Source organism: Anopheles merus, chromosome 3L (assembly GCF_017562075.2).
Source record: "Anopheles merus strain MAF chromosome 3L, AmerM5.1, whole genome shotgun sequence".
In the NCBI taxonomy this organism is placed as follows: Eukaryota; Metazoa; Arthropoda; class Insecta; order Diptera; family Culicidae; genus Anopheles; species Anopheles merus.
Genome location: NC_054085.1, coordinates 37,731,881 through 37,752,232, shown reverse-complemented (window position 1 = coordinate 37,752,232; position 20,352 = coordinate 37,731,881). Strand labels below are relative to the sequence as shown.

General features: G+C 48.7%; 1 protein-coding gene across 4 annotated transcripts in view; it reads right to left on the bottom strand.

Annotated features, from left to right (window-relative positions):
• Positions 1-20,352, bottom strand: part of LOC121598599 — a 55,613-nt gene that overhangs the window by 7,844 nt on the left and 27,417 nt on the right. For all 4 annotated transcript variants that reach the window (XM_041925655.1, XM_041925652.1, XM_041925653.1 and 1 more), the window contains exons 3-5: positions 1,152-1,375; positions 381-525; positions 20-307 (exon numbers count right to left, since the gene is read on the bottom strand). In XM_041925655.1, coding sequence (XP_041781589.1) covers positions 20-307; positions 381-525; positions 1,152-1,375 — 657 coding nt within the window. The remainder of the gene's footprint in view (positions 1-19; positions 308-380; positions 526-1,151; positions 1,376-20,352) is intronic.

Sequence of the window (20,352 nt, the reverse complement as noted above, 5' to 3'; positions counted from 1 at the left end):
GGCAAACGGGCACACTTACACTGTATCGAAGAGTTTAGCTGGTTCGGTGTGTTGCGTGCGTTGCGCACGTACACGCAGATCGTGATGCCGATGATGCAGCCGCAAACGATCAGACTGCTGACGCCGATCAGTATGACCCACGTCAGGTCGATGCCGAAGATGGTGTTGATGTAGCGATCCGGGCCGGGGCAGAGCGATCCGACCGCCTCGTCCGATCCGTCCGCACAGTGGCTGACACCGTCGCACATGAGATCCTGGTGTATGCAGAAGTCGGGCACCTTGCACCGGAAGTCTGCGCAGTTAAGCTCTGCAAATGGAAAGGGGGGAAAAGGTGTAAGTTTTGATGAAGCAAAAAATAAAATGCTGTTGATGCAACCTACTTGAATCTTTCACGGATGTTATGACCATCTTGAAACCGTTTGTCTCCGTGCCCCAGTTGTCGGTCACGTACTTGAAGGTGAGAAAGTTCGTCTTCGTGAACAACGCTCCCACTGATTGTTTTGTGTCCTTACAGGTCAGGTCCGCCTGGTGTGGTGGTGCGGGAGAGGGAAAAATTTAATCCGAACCGAACGCGTTAATCGTTTAATGGTGGAGAAAATGGTGGGTGTGTGAGAGAGAGAGAAAGAGCCAGCGAGAGCAACGTACGCCCGGACATGCCCGGAAGATAATAAATGAGATAAGTTCAGGGCAGAAGGGCGACTGCTTGGGTTGCGAGTGTAGAAACAAAGGATGATAAACGGAGTCCATACTTTGTCGGATGGATTCTTCGCTCCGCTCTCCGCAAACTATGCACATTCTTGGGACAAATCTTTTGCCGGCGATCTAGCCCACACGAGGGCCAGAGGGATGGCCCGTGGCACGCTGATTGGCATAATATTTAAACCTGCTGTCGTGCTCGCTGTCTAGCGCGCGCAGTGACAGGTTTTGCTCCTTCCGGGCGCGTCACCACGCCCCCCACTGTCACACGCTAATGGTGATAAGCTGTTCTAATTGTTTTTTAAACTGCTTGTAAAACGGGCAATCGGGTGTGCTGGAAGGGAAAGTTTGCAAAGTGGTTCGGTGCTGCGGCTTCGGGGTAGGGACGATTCGTTGAACCTTCCTAAGTAGATGCTGTATCGCAACGATGTTCGCATTAAACCGTTCACACTCACCTTATGCGTACCGACAGCGTGTGCACCGTCATATACATACAAATGATCATTACAGTCTAGTTGTAGCATATCGAAACGTAACATAAATCTCTGCAGTATGGAGTGCGTTTGAAACGTGACCACACAGTTTAGGTTCCTTTCGTTCCTCGACAGAAGGGTAGCACCATCTATTTTTCTATAAAGTAACTGTAGAAAATGATTTTTACAGATCGACTCCATGTAATCTGAAATCGGAAAGAGAAAGAGAAAGAGAGACAGGTGTTGCGGTTAGTGGGTTGCGGTTTGTCCATTGTGTCGTTGATTGATATATATGTGTGCTGTGGAAACAGATTGATTGGAAAGATTGCCGATGGAGCGGGACTGGAAGCTTCTGGTTGGAACACTCGGCTACAATCATGTCCCAGCAGAGAGAAAGCGAGACAGAATGGCTGGTTGGGAGATGGAAAATTGGAAAGTTTAATTAACCTGCAATATGTGGCCAGCGTTTGAAAGTCGTGAAAGCAAAAGTTATCTCCGAACGGTGGACGAAACGATGGACGGAAAAGGTTCCCCCTGCATGGCGGCGCGACTACCCGTCCCCTATTGGGAGCATTTATTTGATGGCAAAGGCCACAGTAAAACCCAAACACAGCTACACAACACAAACAGACAAAAAGGACACCCAAACCAAACGAGGAGCAACTTTCGTTTGTGGTTAAGTGTAACAACTAAATCCTGTACCCTTTTTTTTACCAGCCCGACCGTGTTCGTTTTCGCCACTGCAGGAAGTGCTTCATTTTTCATTCCATCCAACCACCGGCTGCTCGGCCCATCTGCTAGCCAATGGCACAAAAAGGAAAACTCACTCACTGGCTCGCCCGCTCGCTCGTTTGTCAATCGGGGCCGGGGTGTGTGCTCAGCTGGTGGGATGCGAGTTTACCTTTTTCTTTCTCGTTTTGGCCCTTGCAGGAAGATTAGGATCGATTTTGTGGCGGTGAGGGCCGATCGGCGTTTCCGGTTTGCGAGTAGCGAGTTAATAAAACTTTACAGCATCGATAGCTCCCCTTCCTTCCCCTTGGGTGAGTGGTGGGAAACAGGGCGAAAGTTGGTGACAAGAGGCAAAAGCCAGCCAGTGTTTCCAGCCGATCTATCACTGTGTGCCGATAGCCGCTGGGCATTCGACGATGAGCTTGTCGCGTTTTGTATGAGTATCTATTGTCCCTTTTTTCGTGTGTGTGTGTGTCATCTGTGAAGCTTTAGCAAGAAAGATAGATGGATGGAATGTAGGAAAGGGCAAAATAGGAAACATTGCCCCACAACTTATCAAGGTTTAGCCCCACGTTGATGATGCTGTAGATATGTTTTTTTTTTTGTAAAGTATAACACAAGTCCCTGAAAATATCCCATTACTTACACCTGAACCTTAAACGATACATCACTAAGAACATTAGACGGTCGACGCTTCTAAGCATAGCTCAGCATAACAAGTTGCAGACAGGCATTGGGGATTGACACACGGATTGGATCCGTTTTTGCACTTAGCCCCAAACCGCACTTGCCATCTCGTCTCCATGAGCCCTCCGTGCACTCGCCGATTCTACTAATTCAAAGACCCATTCGGGGCTGCCGCATGTCCCCCCCCCTCTGTACCTCCCCGTACTGCTGCTGCGGTGGTAATTGGCCGTTGATTACGGTTCGTAAATAATACAAAAACTTCCGCACCCGCGCTCAATTATGCTCAATTAAAAAGTAATTACTGTCCAACTGTCCGTCCGCTTGCTGGATGGAATGCCCCCGACCAGGGCGGCTCCGCGGGCGGTGTCGGTGTGACATAAGCGAAAGGAACACCTATCACCTATGGGGGGAGAGCGCGGGTTGTTTTGCCAGTGTGCACCATTTGCGTGTTGCGCACGTCCTGCGGCTTGTGTGTGTTGTTGTGTTTTAGTGATGATACTTCCTCATATTCCTTCCCTGCCTCTCGGCCGTTCGTCGCTGCGGGCCGCAGCAATTGCAAATCACGTTCTGTGGCAGTAAAACGGCATTATCAAGATTTTATCGATTACATCGCATTAGTGGTCACGAGCGGCGGCCGCCCCGGTGCCGACAGTCAGGGACCATGCACTTAACTGTTAACAACGTTGAAGCATTCGAGTGGTTATGCTGTTTTTTGCTGTTTTGTTACCCTACCGTTGTTCGTGCTCTCTTTCTCTCTCTCTCTCTCTCTCTCTCTCTCTCTGCAGATTCGGTGGCACGGGTTGAATGTGTGTCGCCCGGTGCCATCTTGCAGCCTTGATAAGCTGCTGTTGACACTTCAGGGACACACAGACAGAACGCAGCGCAACGGTGACGAAGAGGGCCAGGATGTCATGAAGGACACTCCTGGTACACTTGAAATGCCAGACTTTCTTGTGTGTGTGTGTGTGATACGTTCCGTTTTTCGCCTTTCGCTTAGCAGAGTAGCTGCTGACACTGCGAAAATGCCACGATCCGTGCCCGGCACGTCCGAAGGGTTGATGACGTCCGCCGGTGAAATACTCGGCACGGCGCGGTGAGGCCACTAAGGAGGAGCAAGGCAAGGCAGGATCTTGTTATGATGCGAATTAGTAGTCGCTCGCCTAACACGTCACATCGGCACCGAAACAATGGCGGCCGTGCTTATTGACTCATTTAAGACGTTTATGACGGTTCGACACGGGTGAAATGTGGCGGGAGGATTGCGGTTCTTTAAAGTATTCGCCCTTCGGGTAAGTTTAAACCTTCAAGAAATGTGTGCCATTGTAGCCGGCTGGTGAGCGTTGGAGTGGCTCTTAGGCAATAGAAAAGCACAGGAAAAAAAAGCCACCTCCAGTGACCCACCAAGTTTCCTTAGCCGTACACGACTTGCTTCCACACTTTCTCTCTTTGTCTTTTGCTCCACAAACGTGTTGTTTGTTGTACGTGTGAGCACACACACACACACACACACACAAAAACGGTGTTTGTGTCAGAGTTTAAGTAGATACTTGTTTCGGTATCAAGTTTGTCTGCGCTCGTGTGTGTGTGTGTGTGAGTTTGTGTAAAGTTTACAGGCCATTGTCACTGTCGCTCGCGGGCCAGGCCCTCGCTCTTAATCGGCGTTACATACTTTGCGCTTCAAGTTGCACTTGGTGGCGCGAGGGAAAAGGATACACAATTAGCAAAACCACTACAAAACATGCCCTCCAGCCGCTGTGTGTGTGTGTGTGTGTTTCAAGTCCGTGTTCCCGTGCGAGGGGCATACCGTTTAGGGAAGAGGCTTCAGTCGTTGGCACGCGTGTGCCCTGATGCGTAACATATTGTGGTGTTGTTGGAGTGTGCTTTTTTCACCTTAATTTAAATAAACTGAGTTTTTGGAAAGTTGAGTCCTCCCTTTTTCGCATCCGCTTTGCATGGGACGCTTGCGCGTGTCTTGTGTTGGACTCATGCGCTCGTGTCGAAAGGCATTCTACGAACTCTTCGCTCCATGCGTCTCTTCTACTCGTGGAATGATACAGCTGTGGGCTTAACCTTCACGATCCACGTTATTTATGTGATAATCAAAACTAAACATTTCTTTTCATTCGTTTCTTTGCCTCCCAGTGCGATGGCGATGGCTTAATTTTATACCTTTTCGCTTGCACTATGCGAGAATTAGCTCTTCGCCCTCAGCGAGGGTGTTCCAGAGACAGACAAACACATGCCCCAGGTCGGCCGAATCGAAGAAAGCTAACTTTTATCGCCTCGTCCTTTCGACTGGTGTGTGTGAGTGTATGTGTGTGAGCATGGGATAAAGCCGCACGATTTCCTTTATTAGGCCGGGGATTGGGAAGATTTCTTGCACATTCAGCCGCGACCGAAAACAGGTGCGTGGGATGAATGGGAATGTGAAATAGAAGCAAACAAGCAAAAAAAAAAAAAGAAAAAAGAACGACCAGAAAGAAGGACAAAGCGAGGTTTCTTCTGATAAGGTTCTGAACGTATCCGGTCGCTTCCAGCCCACACTAACACACGTAGACGGTTTGGACGGTCGGTGCGGTTCCCACTTGAGCTCAGCGTTGCGTGAATTTCATCAGCGGTAATACTTCGTCCCATTGCTGCCTTCAACTCACTCCCCACTTCCCAACTTCCCCAGTTTTTACCCCGTGCCCCCCCCCCCCCCCCCCTGTGGTCCGGAATGATCAAAGGACTAATGTGCCAGTTTCGATTCTCTTCCTACTTTTCCGCATGGCTTAACGATTGGAAACATGCGCTGCGGATGTTGTCCGCTTCGTGCTGCTGCTGCTGCCTGGGATTTTCGTGTGGCCCCGGGTACAAAAGGCGTTCGGCACATCGCACACACATTTCGGGCTCCCCGCCCGCGAGCAGCTGCCAACCGCAACCGCACACCGCACCGCACAGCGCGTCCATTGAAGCCGTCATCGCGCACAAGAACCCGTACGCAAGAGCACCATTATGACAGTTGCGTATGTTGTTCTATCTACCCCGGTAGGGAGGGCCTGGTTCTGCTGGCTCTTGGAAAGCCGGTGTGACCGAGTGATGATGGTGGGGTGGTGGTGTGAAATTGTTCCAATCGAATCTGTGGCACACATCTTGCGGCGTCTCTTGGTGCGTCCGTGCGTGTGTTTGTGAGAGAGACGCCGCACTGCTTTTATATGAGGCAAATCCCTTTAATCATAGCAATTTATAAATTTCTATACCCAAACTAAAACCGCCAGTCGAGGTCGAGATTCCGATTTGTGGACCAGTACTGTGCGGGGTTTTAGGCCGCTCGTGGGTCCCAATGGAAATCGAAATGGAAATTGAGGTTTTGTCGGTGCTGGGAAGGAGGCGAAATGGGGCGACATCCGTCGACAGCAAGGGTCGCGATTCTCGTGAGGAATGGGAAGATCTGTGAACCGGTTTAGCTTCTCGGTTCGATATCAATTGATGCCAGTTTTGGGGCGGGAGTTTCGAGAAGGGAGGTCTTCAATTTGAGGTAGAATTAAGGCGACCGTGGAAAACCTTGAATTCAATTACGCGCACAGAGGGCTAAATGCCACGTAACTTTGGGCGCTTAATGGGATAGCGAGCGCTCGTGTGTTTGTAAATGTGCTTTTTTTGCTTTCGCTGTGAGTAATCAGGCTCAACTTCTTGGAAGTATTGTTTTATGTGTATCTTAATGTAAAGGGGAAAACAATTGGTAAAAGTCCTTTAAGAAAGATTGACATTTCTAGAGAGCTTAACATAGAAATCGGCAAGCCAACATGCATGAAATGGAAGTTGGAAGTTGGAATAGTTAAAGTATCATCTTGACTGATCATGTTTCTTTAAATGAACGAACTAGACGGACCCAAGGCTTGGTAACAGCCAGCAAAAAATGAAGATTTATGTACATACGCGTGCCGCAAGCTTCGATAATGAGCTTAAATTAGAACGAATAATCCACTCCCAGCTCGTTCGCCCATTAGTGTTGCGCGGCTGGAGAGCGTTGTTCTTTGCTCATCCATCGAACATTACACCCTTCGTTTTCATCGAGAGCCCCTTCCTGCAGAAGTTGTGCCTTCATTACAAGACGTAACAGATCAAGGCTGGGAAGCAACCGTTCGAACTTTAAGCGGAAACTTTGCGTGGAGTCGGATTTTCGGCACACAAAATCTGCAGAGTGTAAGAAAAGGTAGGTAAACGCGCGTATGTGTGAAGCAATCAAATTACCAGACACACACACACACACACACACACACCCATACACTTTCCACATAGAGCGTTAATGGAAACCAGCCCACATTTGGTTGGAGGGTAGATGGCACGTGAGGGGGAGAAAATCGATCGAATATCGAAGATATTTCCACCATAAAATTCCCGCCCGAAATGAGCAAATCTGGGTCCGGAGGTCGCACGCCGTTAGCGTCGACTCGTCGTTATATCCGGCGCCATGTAACGATGATGAAATTAATAACCTTTCTTATCGGTGAAGCATTAGCGAGATATGCAAGCCGGAAAATGTGGGTGTGTGTGTGTGTGCGGGGGAAAAAGTCGGGCCGAGAAGCGATAAAGAAAAATCTTTCCTTACCACCTTCCAGTCGTCGTTGGCGAAATGGTTACGATGGCCATGTTTGCCCCGGGAGCGAGCTAGTAAAAGCGGAACAGTACAACAGTGCCGCAACACTGACGTGGGGAACGCGGATAAAACAGTGTAACAGACAGGCAGTAGGCTGTAGTAGTGTGTCGTTACAGCAAGGCAGTAAAGTAGGACGGTTAAGATAACCAGATGGTACTGGATTAGCCTCCATCCGAAGGAACAACGGGGGTCATATGTAGCAAGAGAGAGAGAGCTTTATCCTTTCCATGTTTTTTTGCTGCAATTTCCAATAATTTGAAATGGAAATATCTTCTACCACTGTTTGCTACCGTTTGCTAGCTAGCAGCAGCACAATAAAAAAGAACTGTATGCTGCACCAATCATACCAACGATCGTTTACTTAAACCGGCAGAAGAACAACATTCCCAAGCATCCGATTTACACAGATGTCTGTGGCATGAATGGTTGTTGTACCGAGGTCTTGGAAAAGGGTAGAGGGAGGTTAGATGAGGATTGCCTGCTCAACTTGCCCCACCCTTGCCGGTACAACAGAGCATGTAGGATTTGTGCTTTTCATTCCTCTTCGGTCGCTCCCATTGTCCGCCCGTGCGTCCTAATCCCATCTTAACCTAACTTAAGCTCATGCATGTTCTACGCGTCCACTGCTTTCTCGTCCCCTACGCAACTGCAGGCAGAGCCCAGAAACGCGTGTGTACCTTTGCGGTTAGACAGCAGCAGGATGGAAATGACGAGCAAAGGTTGCAATGGGTTTCCCAAGAAACTTTTTCACAGTTGTGTTCTGAAATACCACCTTTGCTGGAATGTCTGCACACAGTTCTAGCATCCTTGCAACGTTGAGCAACTATTGGCAAGGTTTCGTAAAGCGGCAAAATAAAACGATGATGTACTATTTGTTTCCATGCACTACTAAACGAGAAAAGAGAGCGAGAGAGAGAGAGAGAGAGAGCACGTGCACAAAAACAAGACAAGACCAACTATTTTAGGACTCAGGACTGTATGTGGCGACGCAACAAACCACTCTGCGTTCAGTTTATATTTGCCCAGCCAGAGACAGTGTAGGCTTCCCTTTCAAATCCACAAAAGCACAACCGGCACCCGCAAAAACCGGAAAACTCAACTTCCTCACGGGGTTTGATCTCAGCGAGAAAGCGAGCGCGCGCGCGCGCTCAACCGGTCGCGGAAAAGTGGTTACCAGCTTCCTCGACATCGGTTTTTGGTATTTCGAGGGAATTGGTGGGGATCGTCCCTTCCACCCGGCCTGTGCTGAAAAACGCCCCGAAGGCTCGTCCGCTCGTCCACCTTAAACTTTCTCGAGCGCAAAGAACAGTGCCGCACACGTGATATGTCGCGGACTGTGCGTGACGCGTCCTTTTTATGTGCTTCCATTATAAATATCGTCATAAATAATACATACAATCATATTCAATTTCCATTGCCCATGACTTCTTCCGGTGTGCGGATGTGTTAGAGAAACTCTTCGAGTTTCTTGCCACTCTTCTGGTGCGCCAGGCGGTATCCGGTAAACTACACCCGAGCGCCGTACGTACCTCCGTGACAGCAAACGGGTAAAAGGTGTTTCCGAGTTTGGAACTACATCTATGGAAGGCTTTTACGTGCTCACAAGCCTTGAGACAGTGGTTTGCGTTCTTTGGTGAATTTGCAACAAAAAAAAAGGGATGGAAGGGATGGCGAACGACTTGCGTTGTTTGCTCCACAGGGGTTGAAGCCGGGCGCCTCGACGGTAGTACACTGGTTGAACCGTACCGGACCGATGTCATAAATTATTCCCACTCCAATTTAGCTTCAAGTTGGCTCTGTATGTGTGTGTGTCCGTGTGTGTACGGCAAGAAATCAATGAATGAAGTTGAACGAACCGATAGGAAAGACACTCGAAAAAAAGCTCAATTGATATCCATCATTTGATCGTTTCAATTGCACCGGCATTTGAGGCAAGATAGCATCCATTTGGGTCTTTGGGGGGAACAATTTAGACAGTAATTTTGGCAAGCTACTTTGCTGAAGTGTGTGTGTGTGTGTGTTTGATATGTCTGCTGCTGACTGCTATTTCCACCATATGGTCTGGTCTGGAGCGTAGGAGGCACGAACCGGAGCCGGGCGTGGGGACAGAAGCACAACAAAAACAAAGCAAAACGGACTAAACGGCCTGACCTAGATCACTATTTTTAGATTAAGCAATAGAAGTCTGGCGTCCATGTGGAGACCATCACTGGGGTTTGGCTTCGTGGAAATGATACATTGGAAGTTGGGGCTGTTTTGCAGGACGAGCAAAGAAAAGTCGATTCGCGTGTGCAGTGCTCTCTCTCTCTCTCTTTCTCTCTCCTTCACACCCCTCTCTCTTTTTCTCTCTTACTCTATCTTTTGGTTTCGAATTTCCCGTCTGCTGGCAATCGGAAAACTTTTCCACTGCAGCTGCAGACGGGACTGGTTACTGGACTGGCCAGCGGGGGGAAGTGGAGCGTACGGTCGCGGCTAATATTAGAAGCGCAGTAGCTTTCATTGCGAATTCGTTTCGCGAACCAAGACCACCACCACCTGCCAGGGACCACCTAGCGCAGCCGATTGGGGACGCAAGCACTCTTAAGGCATTATTGTTTGAGAAACCGATCACGTTCCTTGCATTTGTTCGTCCCCGCTACGGTACCGCGTGACTCGCACATGATAAAACTTAAACTTGTGCCGCTAGAGGGCGCACCGGGAGTTGGTGGAGTAGGTTCTAGCGTAGAAAAATGTATGCCCGGTTCGGTATTCCACATATATTGCCGCTGGAATGGGATTGTATCGTCGCAGGTGTATATCGTGCCCGGTCCATAAACAGCAGCTGAGAATGCCTCATCCCCCCCCAGCAATGTGTGGGAGTGTGTGTGGGAGTATGCTAATGGACACCGAAAACCTGGCATGCATCCATCGGCTCCCGTTTTTCGGCTAATGTATGCAATCGATGCACCACTCACGTACTACTGGTGACAGTGTCCTCCATTAGGGTTGCAGGCACTGCTAATAGGCGCACGGTAGCGGTTGAAGCACCACCAGCGTTAAGATGCTCAAGTGGTCTAAGTTTGCCGTTTTTGTCTGCCAAAGGCATTCACTCTAGTACTTAGTCTACTAAGCACACCGAATAAGTAATTATTACAGCGCACAAGACAAACTTTCGGCGCTCCACCGGCAGTAGTGCTTACCGGGAGGAGGAGGTACTGTCCGCACTGGCGCCGAAAGATATGCAATTAATAATGACACCTCCAGCACATTGTGAACTCTGGCAAGCGCGCCAAGCAGAAAGTCCATGCAAGAGCCGTTACTTGCTTCCGTTTTTAAATGCCAACCGGAAGCAACACAAGTTTCCCTCGCGAAACTTGCCCGTCGCTTTGGTGTGGTGTTTGAGTGAGTATGGTGGAAATGAACTTCCAGCGAAAGGTATTTCGGAGAAAAAGGTACTCCGGACCGAGTGGACTTTGGTGAATGTGGATGTGGCAGCATTACCATTAACTTGGACGGCCGGAAAAAGGGAACATCGGTGACAGTCGGGATAGTTTGCGCTAGATTCGGCAGAGATGGGTGAAAAGTTTTCGCGAAGTAATTAATGACGCTTTGCGAAGATTCGCTGGTGAAGTGCTTGGTAGTATGATGTTCCGCGAGAGAAAGGGAAGACAAAGAGAAGACAAAGACCTTCGATTGCAGCAGCTTTGACGTTATTGACAGTTATTAATTGTCATCGCTGGATCACTTCAGGGCGCGTTTGTACTACAGTGTGAAGACGATCAAGTATCTTAAACTGTTATCAGCCGAGCAAATGGGCATTAAAACGATGGTGTGCAGCATAAGCACGAAGCCAAAGGTAGTGTGCACTTAAATGGAAGCATTAAGCAATAACACTTAACAGTGCTCGGTTGCAAACGCAAGGCAAAGTTCATCCTGCCATCCATCCCGTACGTCACGCCTATCGTCCAACAGCAGCAGTATACTTAGGCGTTACGTGCTACGAAACTGACATGGGGCTGCCCGTCGCGCTGTCAATTACGGTTGCACATAGTTTTGACAATTGTAGTGTACCGCTCATGGTTCAGCTGGAGTGTCAGTTGTATGGCTTTTAGAAGGATTACCTGTGACTGCGTTACGGCAAGGGGAGGACATTATATATTTATAGACGAATCAAGAACATGATGTTTGTCTTAACAAACCATGCACTTGGTGGACTTGGTGGGTACGATGACGATGAGCTGAAGGGTAGGAAACCGTGTAATTTATAGAATGGAAAAGTCAGCTATTTTTAACGCGTTTGAAGGTATACTACTGCAGTCTATGATAGACCGTACTTCCTTCTTTGAATTAAAGCACACGCACACAATCCACCGTTGATCGCTGTTCGTTCGCTTTAAACTAAACTTCTCCACTAGCGAGCAATCAGGGATGGAATAAATCAACCTCAGTATTTCACCATAACCGAAAAACAAACCTCATCACCAGAGCACGTTTTTTTCTCTCCATCAAAGGTATTTTACCGACAGATAATTCCCCAATCACACCGTACTCTCGGGCGGCTTTCGTTCGGCTACCGTCATAAAAATCGATGAATTTTCACCACAAAAAGTAGTGGGCGAGCAGCGCTGCTCCCCAAAATCGATCGACCGGGCGAATGGAAAGACGAGAATATTAAAAACGCCAACCATAAAGCCCTCTTTATGCATTTCAAATTATCCATCAACGGGCGGAGGACCATCGCCGTGCTTGATCAAAGCTAAAGCTGTGCCGCTAACGACCGTTCGTGTGGCGGCAGGGACGCAGTAGTAGTTGGACCACTGCCGTCACCTGCTTTGGGGCCGCCGAAGGTGAGTCGTAAAATCAATCTCGTTCAAAAAGACCAACAAAAAAAGGTGTATAAGATAGGGCGAAGAACGATAGCGGTATACTCACTACCAAGTGTAGGTTTCATGCATTAAACTATGATTGGTAAACATCAAAACTCCTACCAACGCGGACTCTGTTTCATTCTAGAAAGAGCGCCAGCATCGGAAAAAGAAAACCAACGCTGCTGGAGATCATATTACCAGGTTAAAATAATCCCCGAAACGCCGAGTAGGAGGTTGTAAACTCGTTAAACTTGACGAAAGTTCGATATTTTGTGGGCGATTACACTTCACGCTCCCACACACAAACCTCGTCGGGTAACCTCGTCGGTCGGTGTGCCGCGTTGACGAAATCAATTTCATGGGCAATGGGTAGTTGACATTTAAACTCGCCGCACCAGAGAATTCGGGTCCGTGGGAGTCGTCAGTCGAAAAGTTTATCCGCCCAGCCCCTCCCGAGAACGAACCGAGATGGTAAATATCAACAAAAGCGTAAATAATAACAAAAAAACCCGCGCGCGCGCCACTACTTTTTGCATCGCTCGAGACTCCCGGCTCACTCTCTGTGTGCTACCTGTCGGAGTGGGTGCCGAGGCTGCCGAAGGATGGAATGACCTTTTTCAAAGCCAAGCAACAAGTTTGCCTTGTCAAAGCCTCGCTCCATGCAGACGGCCCCCGAGGCACAATTGTTCGCCCCCGATACGGAACGCGGGGAGGAGTGACCGAATCGGGGGCGATCTGTTGTTCTTGTTGATTCTAAGTAACTTTTTACCGGAGCAGCTTGAGACGGGTCGGGTTGGAACATTCGTTTGCTATGTTTCTCCCAAAATGGCATTCCAAAATAATCAACCATATTGCTTGATGTATGTACTTGTAGCATTTTTGTTGTTGCTATCTTCAGGACCGGTTCGAAACTCACCCATAACCTTCTGTGCCAAATAGTGCGCCGTCCTTCTTGGAAGTTTGCCCAGCAGCCACGGTTTGATTGCCGTAACCGGGTTGCAGTGGCAGAAGAGGCATGGCACACGGAGCACGAAGCATTATTATCATTTCGTGCGCAGCATGAATCTTTAATCGACTGTGAAGAAATAACTAGCACAAACATTAACATTAACACCTGCAATGGTTAGCCTTCGGTAGCGTTACGGTTGCTGCGTGTACCAGTTGGCGACGGGCGCATTTCCGTTTGCCAAATGGAATAAATTGGTCCGCTTGGATGGATAATCTCGTTGGTGCAGCGGGAACGGGGGAAACCCATCTGCTGCTCGTAAACAGCATAACTAACGCCAGTGGCAGTTAACAGGTCGCTCACGAAGAGTGTAATAACGCATTGTTTCTCGGCTATGTGTATGGAAGACTCCAGGTCCAGGTGGTGTCCCGCATCCGGGACAGCACTACTGCCGTCTTGCCGAACTCCCCGGGGGGAGAGAGAGAGACAGAGAGAAAGATTGGGGGTCCACTGTCGATGGGAGCGAAGCCGTTAGAATGAAACGAGCAAAGCTTTAGCCACCCCCGGAGTGTGTTTCTTATCCTTTTCCCGATGGTTGGTCCATTCTTTCGGCACGAATTCTTAGATCTTAGGTCCATCTTTTTCCCCGCTCCCCTTCACCACGCCCGTGAGTGTAGAGGCTCATAGAATCGCACAGAATGGTTTGCACTTGACGCTCCAAATGATGGTGGAATAATGGAGGAAAGGCATAACAGCTCTGTTTGATGTTGGGAAATGATAGCAACGGTTCGGGCACGGGCGGAACAAGTACATCCTTTGCAGCAAAGATGTCAGTAACAGTTCAGTGCGGAGTGCTTTTATTTGTTGCTGGCCTGTGTCTGATTTCAGTTCACGTGTAAATACTGTTGCAACAGTCATTGCACTCCGGTCTCGGTGTGCGACTCGGCGGCAGTTTAAAGAGAATGGCGAGCAGCCGTACAGCACTCCACGTAAACGGTTGTACAGTGCAGGGAGTCGTTTTCATTGCACGACTTGAGCATCTAACCAGATAGTACAACAGATATACAGTAAAAGTCATTCTAAAAACCCTTCATTTTCAAAATAATAGAGGGGAAATAAAACTTGCCTTGTCAACACGTGCGCCCGTAAAAGGTGCTTCATCGATTGGCAGCTTTTTGCGCGGAAAAGCCGTGGCTGGAAAGGCTACCATAAACATGGAATAATTACCATCAACTTTCCACTTTCCTCACGAACGGGCATCACCGAGTGTGTGTGTGTGTGTGCGTGGGTGAAACGAATCATATAATTTCGATTTTGGGGAATTATGGAGCTGGAAATGATAAATTATACCTTTCGATTGCCTAATACTACACACTCACGCGCTATTCTGCCGCCACGTCGCACATGATTGACTCGGATCCGCACCACGCACGTGAAATAGTGCCAGCATGTGTGTGTGTGTGTGTGCTGTAGAAGCGGCTTAGGTTTCGCGAACGCGCCCTGTACATTGCCGAACGGGTAGGAATCACACACACACACACACACACACACACACACACACACACACACACACACACACACACACACACACACTCACTGACGTACAAGGTTGTGCAAGAAAAGAAGTCTTTCTCGCCTAAGCCTGTCTAATGGAAAGGCATTTTCGTCCGGCACCGGCATAATGCAACGATATCAATCGGTTTTTCCTTCTTTTTTCCCTTTTTGCTTCTTTTTTGTTTGTTCCCACTCTTGCTCCTCTGGCCCTTCCCCCACCTTCCCACCTGCCCATTGTGTGGGTAAGGTGAGGACGCACACACGCATTTACCGTCAAGATTGGAAGTGATACTAAGGATGGGCAGGCAGGCTGGCAGGCACCGCTCGCAGCGCCATATCTTTCTCCCCCACCCCCTCCCTTCGCGTGGTACGTATGACTCATTTGAAAAGCAATTTCATTTTCCAATAATACCGGATGAAACGTGATATCTTTGCGAGAAAAGCACTCGATTTATGATATTTTGCACCACGCGAAGCGAAACGCAAACGCAATAACGATGGCCCGCTCTGCCGCCCCCCCGTTTCCCGTCCGTCACCGCGTGCAAGGAGTGCGGTAGTCGCTCCCTATCGATACAGCAGAAGTTCTGAACGCATGACAGACGGACATTGACACAGTCGGATGGGATCGAAGCGGGGGAGTGGGGGAAAAAAAGAGAAAACTTTGATGGAGTTATTAGAAGTACTGGTACACGCGGTACACTGGCGTTTCCCGTTCTGCGCCGTCATCCGATGCGAATGTTAGTAGCAGTGAGTTTACTAGATTTCCCAACAGAGGGCGCATGCGATGCTACACTATCTTTGGCTGCAAACTCAAACAAAAGAAGCCACCAACAAGCGAGAGCTGACGAACTAATGGATCGGGATGGAAATTAAGTACTCTGTGCAGGCAGTTGGTAGGTTTGTTTTGCGAGAGTTTTTTTTTTTTGCACGCCAGCAAGAAGATGTTGGAACAGCGAATAATCGATCGAGATGGTGAGGCGTTCGGGCCACCGGGAAGGTGCGTTCGAAGATGTGTAGCATTGTGTGTGTGGGGGTGGTTTGTTTTCCTATTAGCGTAACAAGATCCAACCCGGAAATGGGATCGGAAAGGGCGCGTAATGTTGCGCGTAAATCAGGCACGTGTGCTGCCCTGTAGCGCTGTAAGTGGTGTGTCGTAGAGCTCGCTCCAGCGGCAGGTGAACACGTATGAGCTGGGCCAGAGCAGGGTTTTGAGGTGTACGAAGGTCGACTGGACGGGAGATTTTGCTGCGAATGCAAATTGGATCCGATCGGAGCATTGGTTCGTGTTGACACTGTGAGTGGAATATCATTAGAGACCGGCGCGTACGGACGTGGCGCTTTGGTTCTGATCTCGGTTGCAATGGGGCTACCGCTTCTCGGAAATCGCACAGCTCCATTAGGCTGGACGCTGCAAATGCTGTGCCGATGTGAAGCCATTCTGGTTGGAGCAAAAAGAGCGAGATAGAAAGAGCGCTAGTGAGTGTTTGAGAGAATTCAAACAAAAATAAACACTCCCACACCTGCATTCAGAGATACTTAAAGCTGTCGGTTGTGGTTAAACTGCGAGCAGCTTTTTTGTTGTACGGCAAGTCTCACCTTCTCTTTCCGTCCGTGGCAACAATCGCTTTTGGAGCGCTCTGGCCGGGTTCTTGAAACAATCCCCCAAGCAGCACCGACAACGCTAATCCATTTTCATCCAATCCCGCGCCATTGGTACGGCAAAGCGCACAACGATGAGCGGGACTCACGAAACGGATTCGAATACTTCAACTAATGAGTCTAAGAGGTCTTCAACTTCAACACCGTACCTCGGTTGGGTCGTTCGATACCCCCCCCCCCCCCCAATGGCGCTGAAGATTCATCCTTCTTCCCTGCCGCCTGCTTATGCGCTTATGCTCCGCTGCCCCCCTGGGGATGATCTGATTTAAATGAAGGCTGGCATCGTTCGTGGCCCACGCGAAGGCCGGCCTGTTTGTTCGGTCGGTCGGGAGTGGGAGACAGTTTTTTTTTTTGTTCGGAAAAGCTTTTGGTACGGCGCTTTCTTGCTTCATTTTCCGATGCACGCGATGTGGTTAAGCTAATTGTACGTGATGAGTACTAATGGATTTGTAAAACATGAGCTTATCAACGGTTGATAGCGAAGAAGAGAGAGCGAGAGAAGAGTAGACAGCGAATCTCGGTGGCGCAGCAAACTGTGATAAGGACCATAAGAAATAGAACCATAGTCCATGATGAATCTCTTCATTATTTGAACACAATTTAGGTTAATGAAGGAATATTTGTTTCGGTTTTGTGAAAGAACAGGCAACAACGTGTTTATTCGTTGCATTTCGCGTCGTGTTTATTGTCGTGTTTATTTTATGGTATCTTTATTCAAAATAAAATCAATAAAAATGAGAAAAAGTGTTGAACATAAGCCAAAAAAACTGATACAAGTAAAACACTCGAATCGAAAAAGAAATAGCGCGAACTCACACGTCACACTACCATGATTCGTCCATTTTCATGCGCAATGATTGAGGTAGACATTTATAGAAACTTGAAAAAGCTTTTATGTCCCGTTAATTGCCGCAATGCACTAGCCTTACATTAATGCTCAAACGAATACGCCACCGTTTCGGGCGAAGCTTTTAGTGCAGGGGAATATTTCATATCCATGCTCGTGTATCGGTGCGTTCAGCGTTTGGTGGAGCCGTGTGTTGCAATTTAAAAATAACGCCCCGTGCGTATCCATTTTTAACTAATTTTTCTTGGAATACTATTTTCGGAAGGCGTGAAACATGTACTTCTTCTGTCAACTGTTGTCATGCAGGAGGGCCGTGTTTTCGTCATAAGAAAGCCGTCGCTACCTGTACGCAAATAGATGACGAAGATTGAGCTATTCATAATCAAGCGCCTAAAGTTAGACACGCTGCATGACAAGATCGGCCTTTAAAGCCCAGTTTTACAGCCTTAAAGCATTTCCGTGCCGTTTGAGTTTTGTTACGAAAATAGTGTCGCTTTAAAGTGGCGCCGGGGGGGGCGGGATGAGCGCTAAGAAATTATCATATCCTTTCAGTCTGTTGGGAAACGGGTACGGTTCAACATTAGAAATTCCGTCAACATCGCTCACGGGGCACAAGTTTTATTGTCGTCGCATTGATCCTCCTCAATAGGACGCGTTTGGGTATGTTATTTTCCTTCCTTCCGAAACGCCACGCACGCATTGATATGGAAATCCAATTCCATATGCTTTGAGGCGCGTTCGGACGGGAATAAAAAGGCACACACACACTCAAACCTCAAACTGCCAGCCAGGACGTCAATATCATGCTGCGAGATGCAAACGCGGGCGCCTTCCATTTGTGATATTAAATTTTATTGTACAGCAGCCGTCGGGACCATCGTCTGGACGTTTCGGGCCGGGATTTCGGCAAGCATGCAAACTATTCAACACGTGCGATGTACGGAAGCCTGACAAAAAGATGATCTTGCTATTACTGTGGTGGTGCTTTGCAATTATGCTTAAAAAAGGGAATTTAATCCGATTGGTGCAACATTGTGCGCTATTGAAAGAGTGAACTTATTGTATTGCGAGCATTGTAGAATGAAAGAGGGCTTCTGGAACCTATTATTACGCGCAATAGCTTCGCAAAACTAATAGCCGTATTTTTAATGCTTCTCCCGTGAGTGAAGTTGCTCCCTTTTTGCCGTAACGAACCTTCGGCACAGCTTTGGTGGGGTGAAATATGATCGAAGCTAAGCGCAACGCGCGACATCCCCAGCCTGGCGTCCGTCGCACGTTCGCTCATTTGTTGCCCCGGAGGGCTGTAAAATGGTCCAATTGCATTTGCGACACGACTTCCCAAACCCGTACCCGTCACACCCATTTTGTACCGTCCCTCAAGTACGAAATACGCTTCGGATTACTGCACGTTCGGTGTGCAGGCCCCCACACGCGGAGAGCGAGGAGGATCTGGGGTTGGAATTTGAGAAATGTCAACAAACGGCACGAGTTCCTTTTTACTTCGCTTTGTTGCTTGGCCTTATTTGGCCAGTATTTAAGAACTACACGCTTCGCAAAACCTTCCGGGAAGCCGTCCACGGCGACGGTCGATTTTGTTGTTCCGCCTTTTTTCCGCCTAAATTTCTTCCTTTTATTGCTTCCAGCGCTCGGTAATATTAGTTTCGGCTTCGTGGGAAACGTGGTTCGGTCCCGGCAAACCCGAATCGAATTGGTCATGCATGTGAAGTATTTGATAGGTACGTGTGCTGATTTGCTAAAAATCCACCCCATTGCCCCGTGCCCGAAATGCTCAGCCCTTTTTTTTCCGGGAATGACCAACAAACACATCCGATTTCCGGCTCAATCGAGTGGTTGAAAGGAGGCCGATGAAGGGGGGCACAGAGAAGCGATGCGATGACAAACATATTTTCACTTCGTTATTTTCCCTCCGGGGGGGAAGGTTTGGCAGATTTGTTTTACTATTTTATTTTCCCTGTGCGAGGTGTGATGTGCAAACGGTCGGTGGCTTTGGGCCGGCAGTGGAAGACACTAACCAGCAACAATCCGCCCACTGGTGGGGGGGACAAAAACAACGCCATCACATGCACATACAAACACACCATCGTTTAACTGCTGGTCGTACTGAGCAGAGGGGAACAAATGGAAAACTATCTCACCCTTTTTGCCTTGTACTGCCTTGGCCACAAAATGGTTTCGGCCTGTATCTGTCTGTGTGTGTGTGGTATGTGGTAGCAATATAAACTGTTTTATTTACCCAAAAACGCTGCTCGAGCGGGCAAAGAAAAAGGTCGAAAAGGAACGTCCTGACAGAGCACATATTGACTGTTTGCCACTGTGCTGTACTGCCGCAAAGCACGGCCATTGGCAAAAGAACACTTTGCCAATCTTCAATATGGTCGGCCGTTCTAGCAACAGTTCGAAAACGTAGCAGCGGGAACATATTGTGACAGCAGAGCATCGTGCGATGTGCTTTCGATGGCTTTCTTTTGCAAAACTTCACCGTGCACTTTTCTCGGCGGTTCGTTTTTCAACCCTCCGCCGAGGCAGTTTGAAAATGGAGATTTTCACCACCACCAAAAGGCCACGCGAGAGTTGCCCAGCGGCGACTGGGTATAGATCAGACCGTGGAATGCATATCTCCCAGGAAATGACATCGAAATGATAAACAGACAACAATATTCTGCATACGAATGTGCTGCAGGACTCTTGGCTGGGGTGTGACTCTTATCATTCCGTGGTTCCAGGAACGGGAAAACAAACCCGTACGCGAGAAACAACGGTTTAAGCTACTTTCGGCAGCGTAACGGGGTTTGCCTTGCTTTTTTTTTCGACCCTCTCCACGGCAGGTTGAGTGCCTTTCCTTGGAAGGTTGGAATCTTCCACTTCGTTAGCTATAATCCTTTCGCGTGCCCTAGCCGGCGGTGGGCCTGCCTCATCCCTTTTGGGGAACCCGCGCGATGTGACGATGGAGAACGGAAACGCAGCGTAAAATCCACGGAATTTCCGAGGATACGGTACCACCATCAAGTCACTCCGTGCGCTGGAATGTGGCGGTAATGTGTGTGTGTGTGTGTGTGTGTGTGTGTGTGTGTGTGTGTGTGTGTGTGTGTGTGAAGAGAAGCTTCGCTGGAAAACCGGGGGCCCGGTTTTGCAAAATCCTTTTGACCTCCTGCCTCACTGGAACGCTGCATGAGGGGCTGGCCGTTGCAGAGCGCGAGAGGGCGAGAGGTAGAGCGCGGCAGACAGGAGATAGCGAATGTCAACTCTTCAAGTTG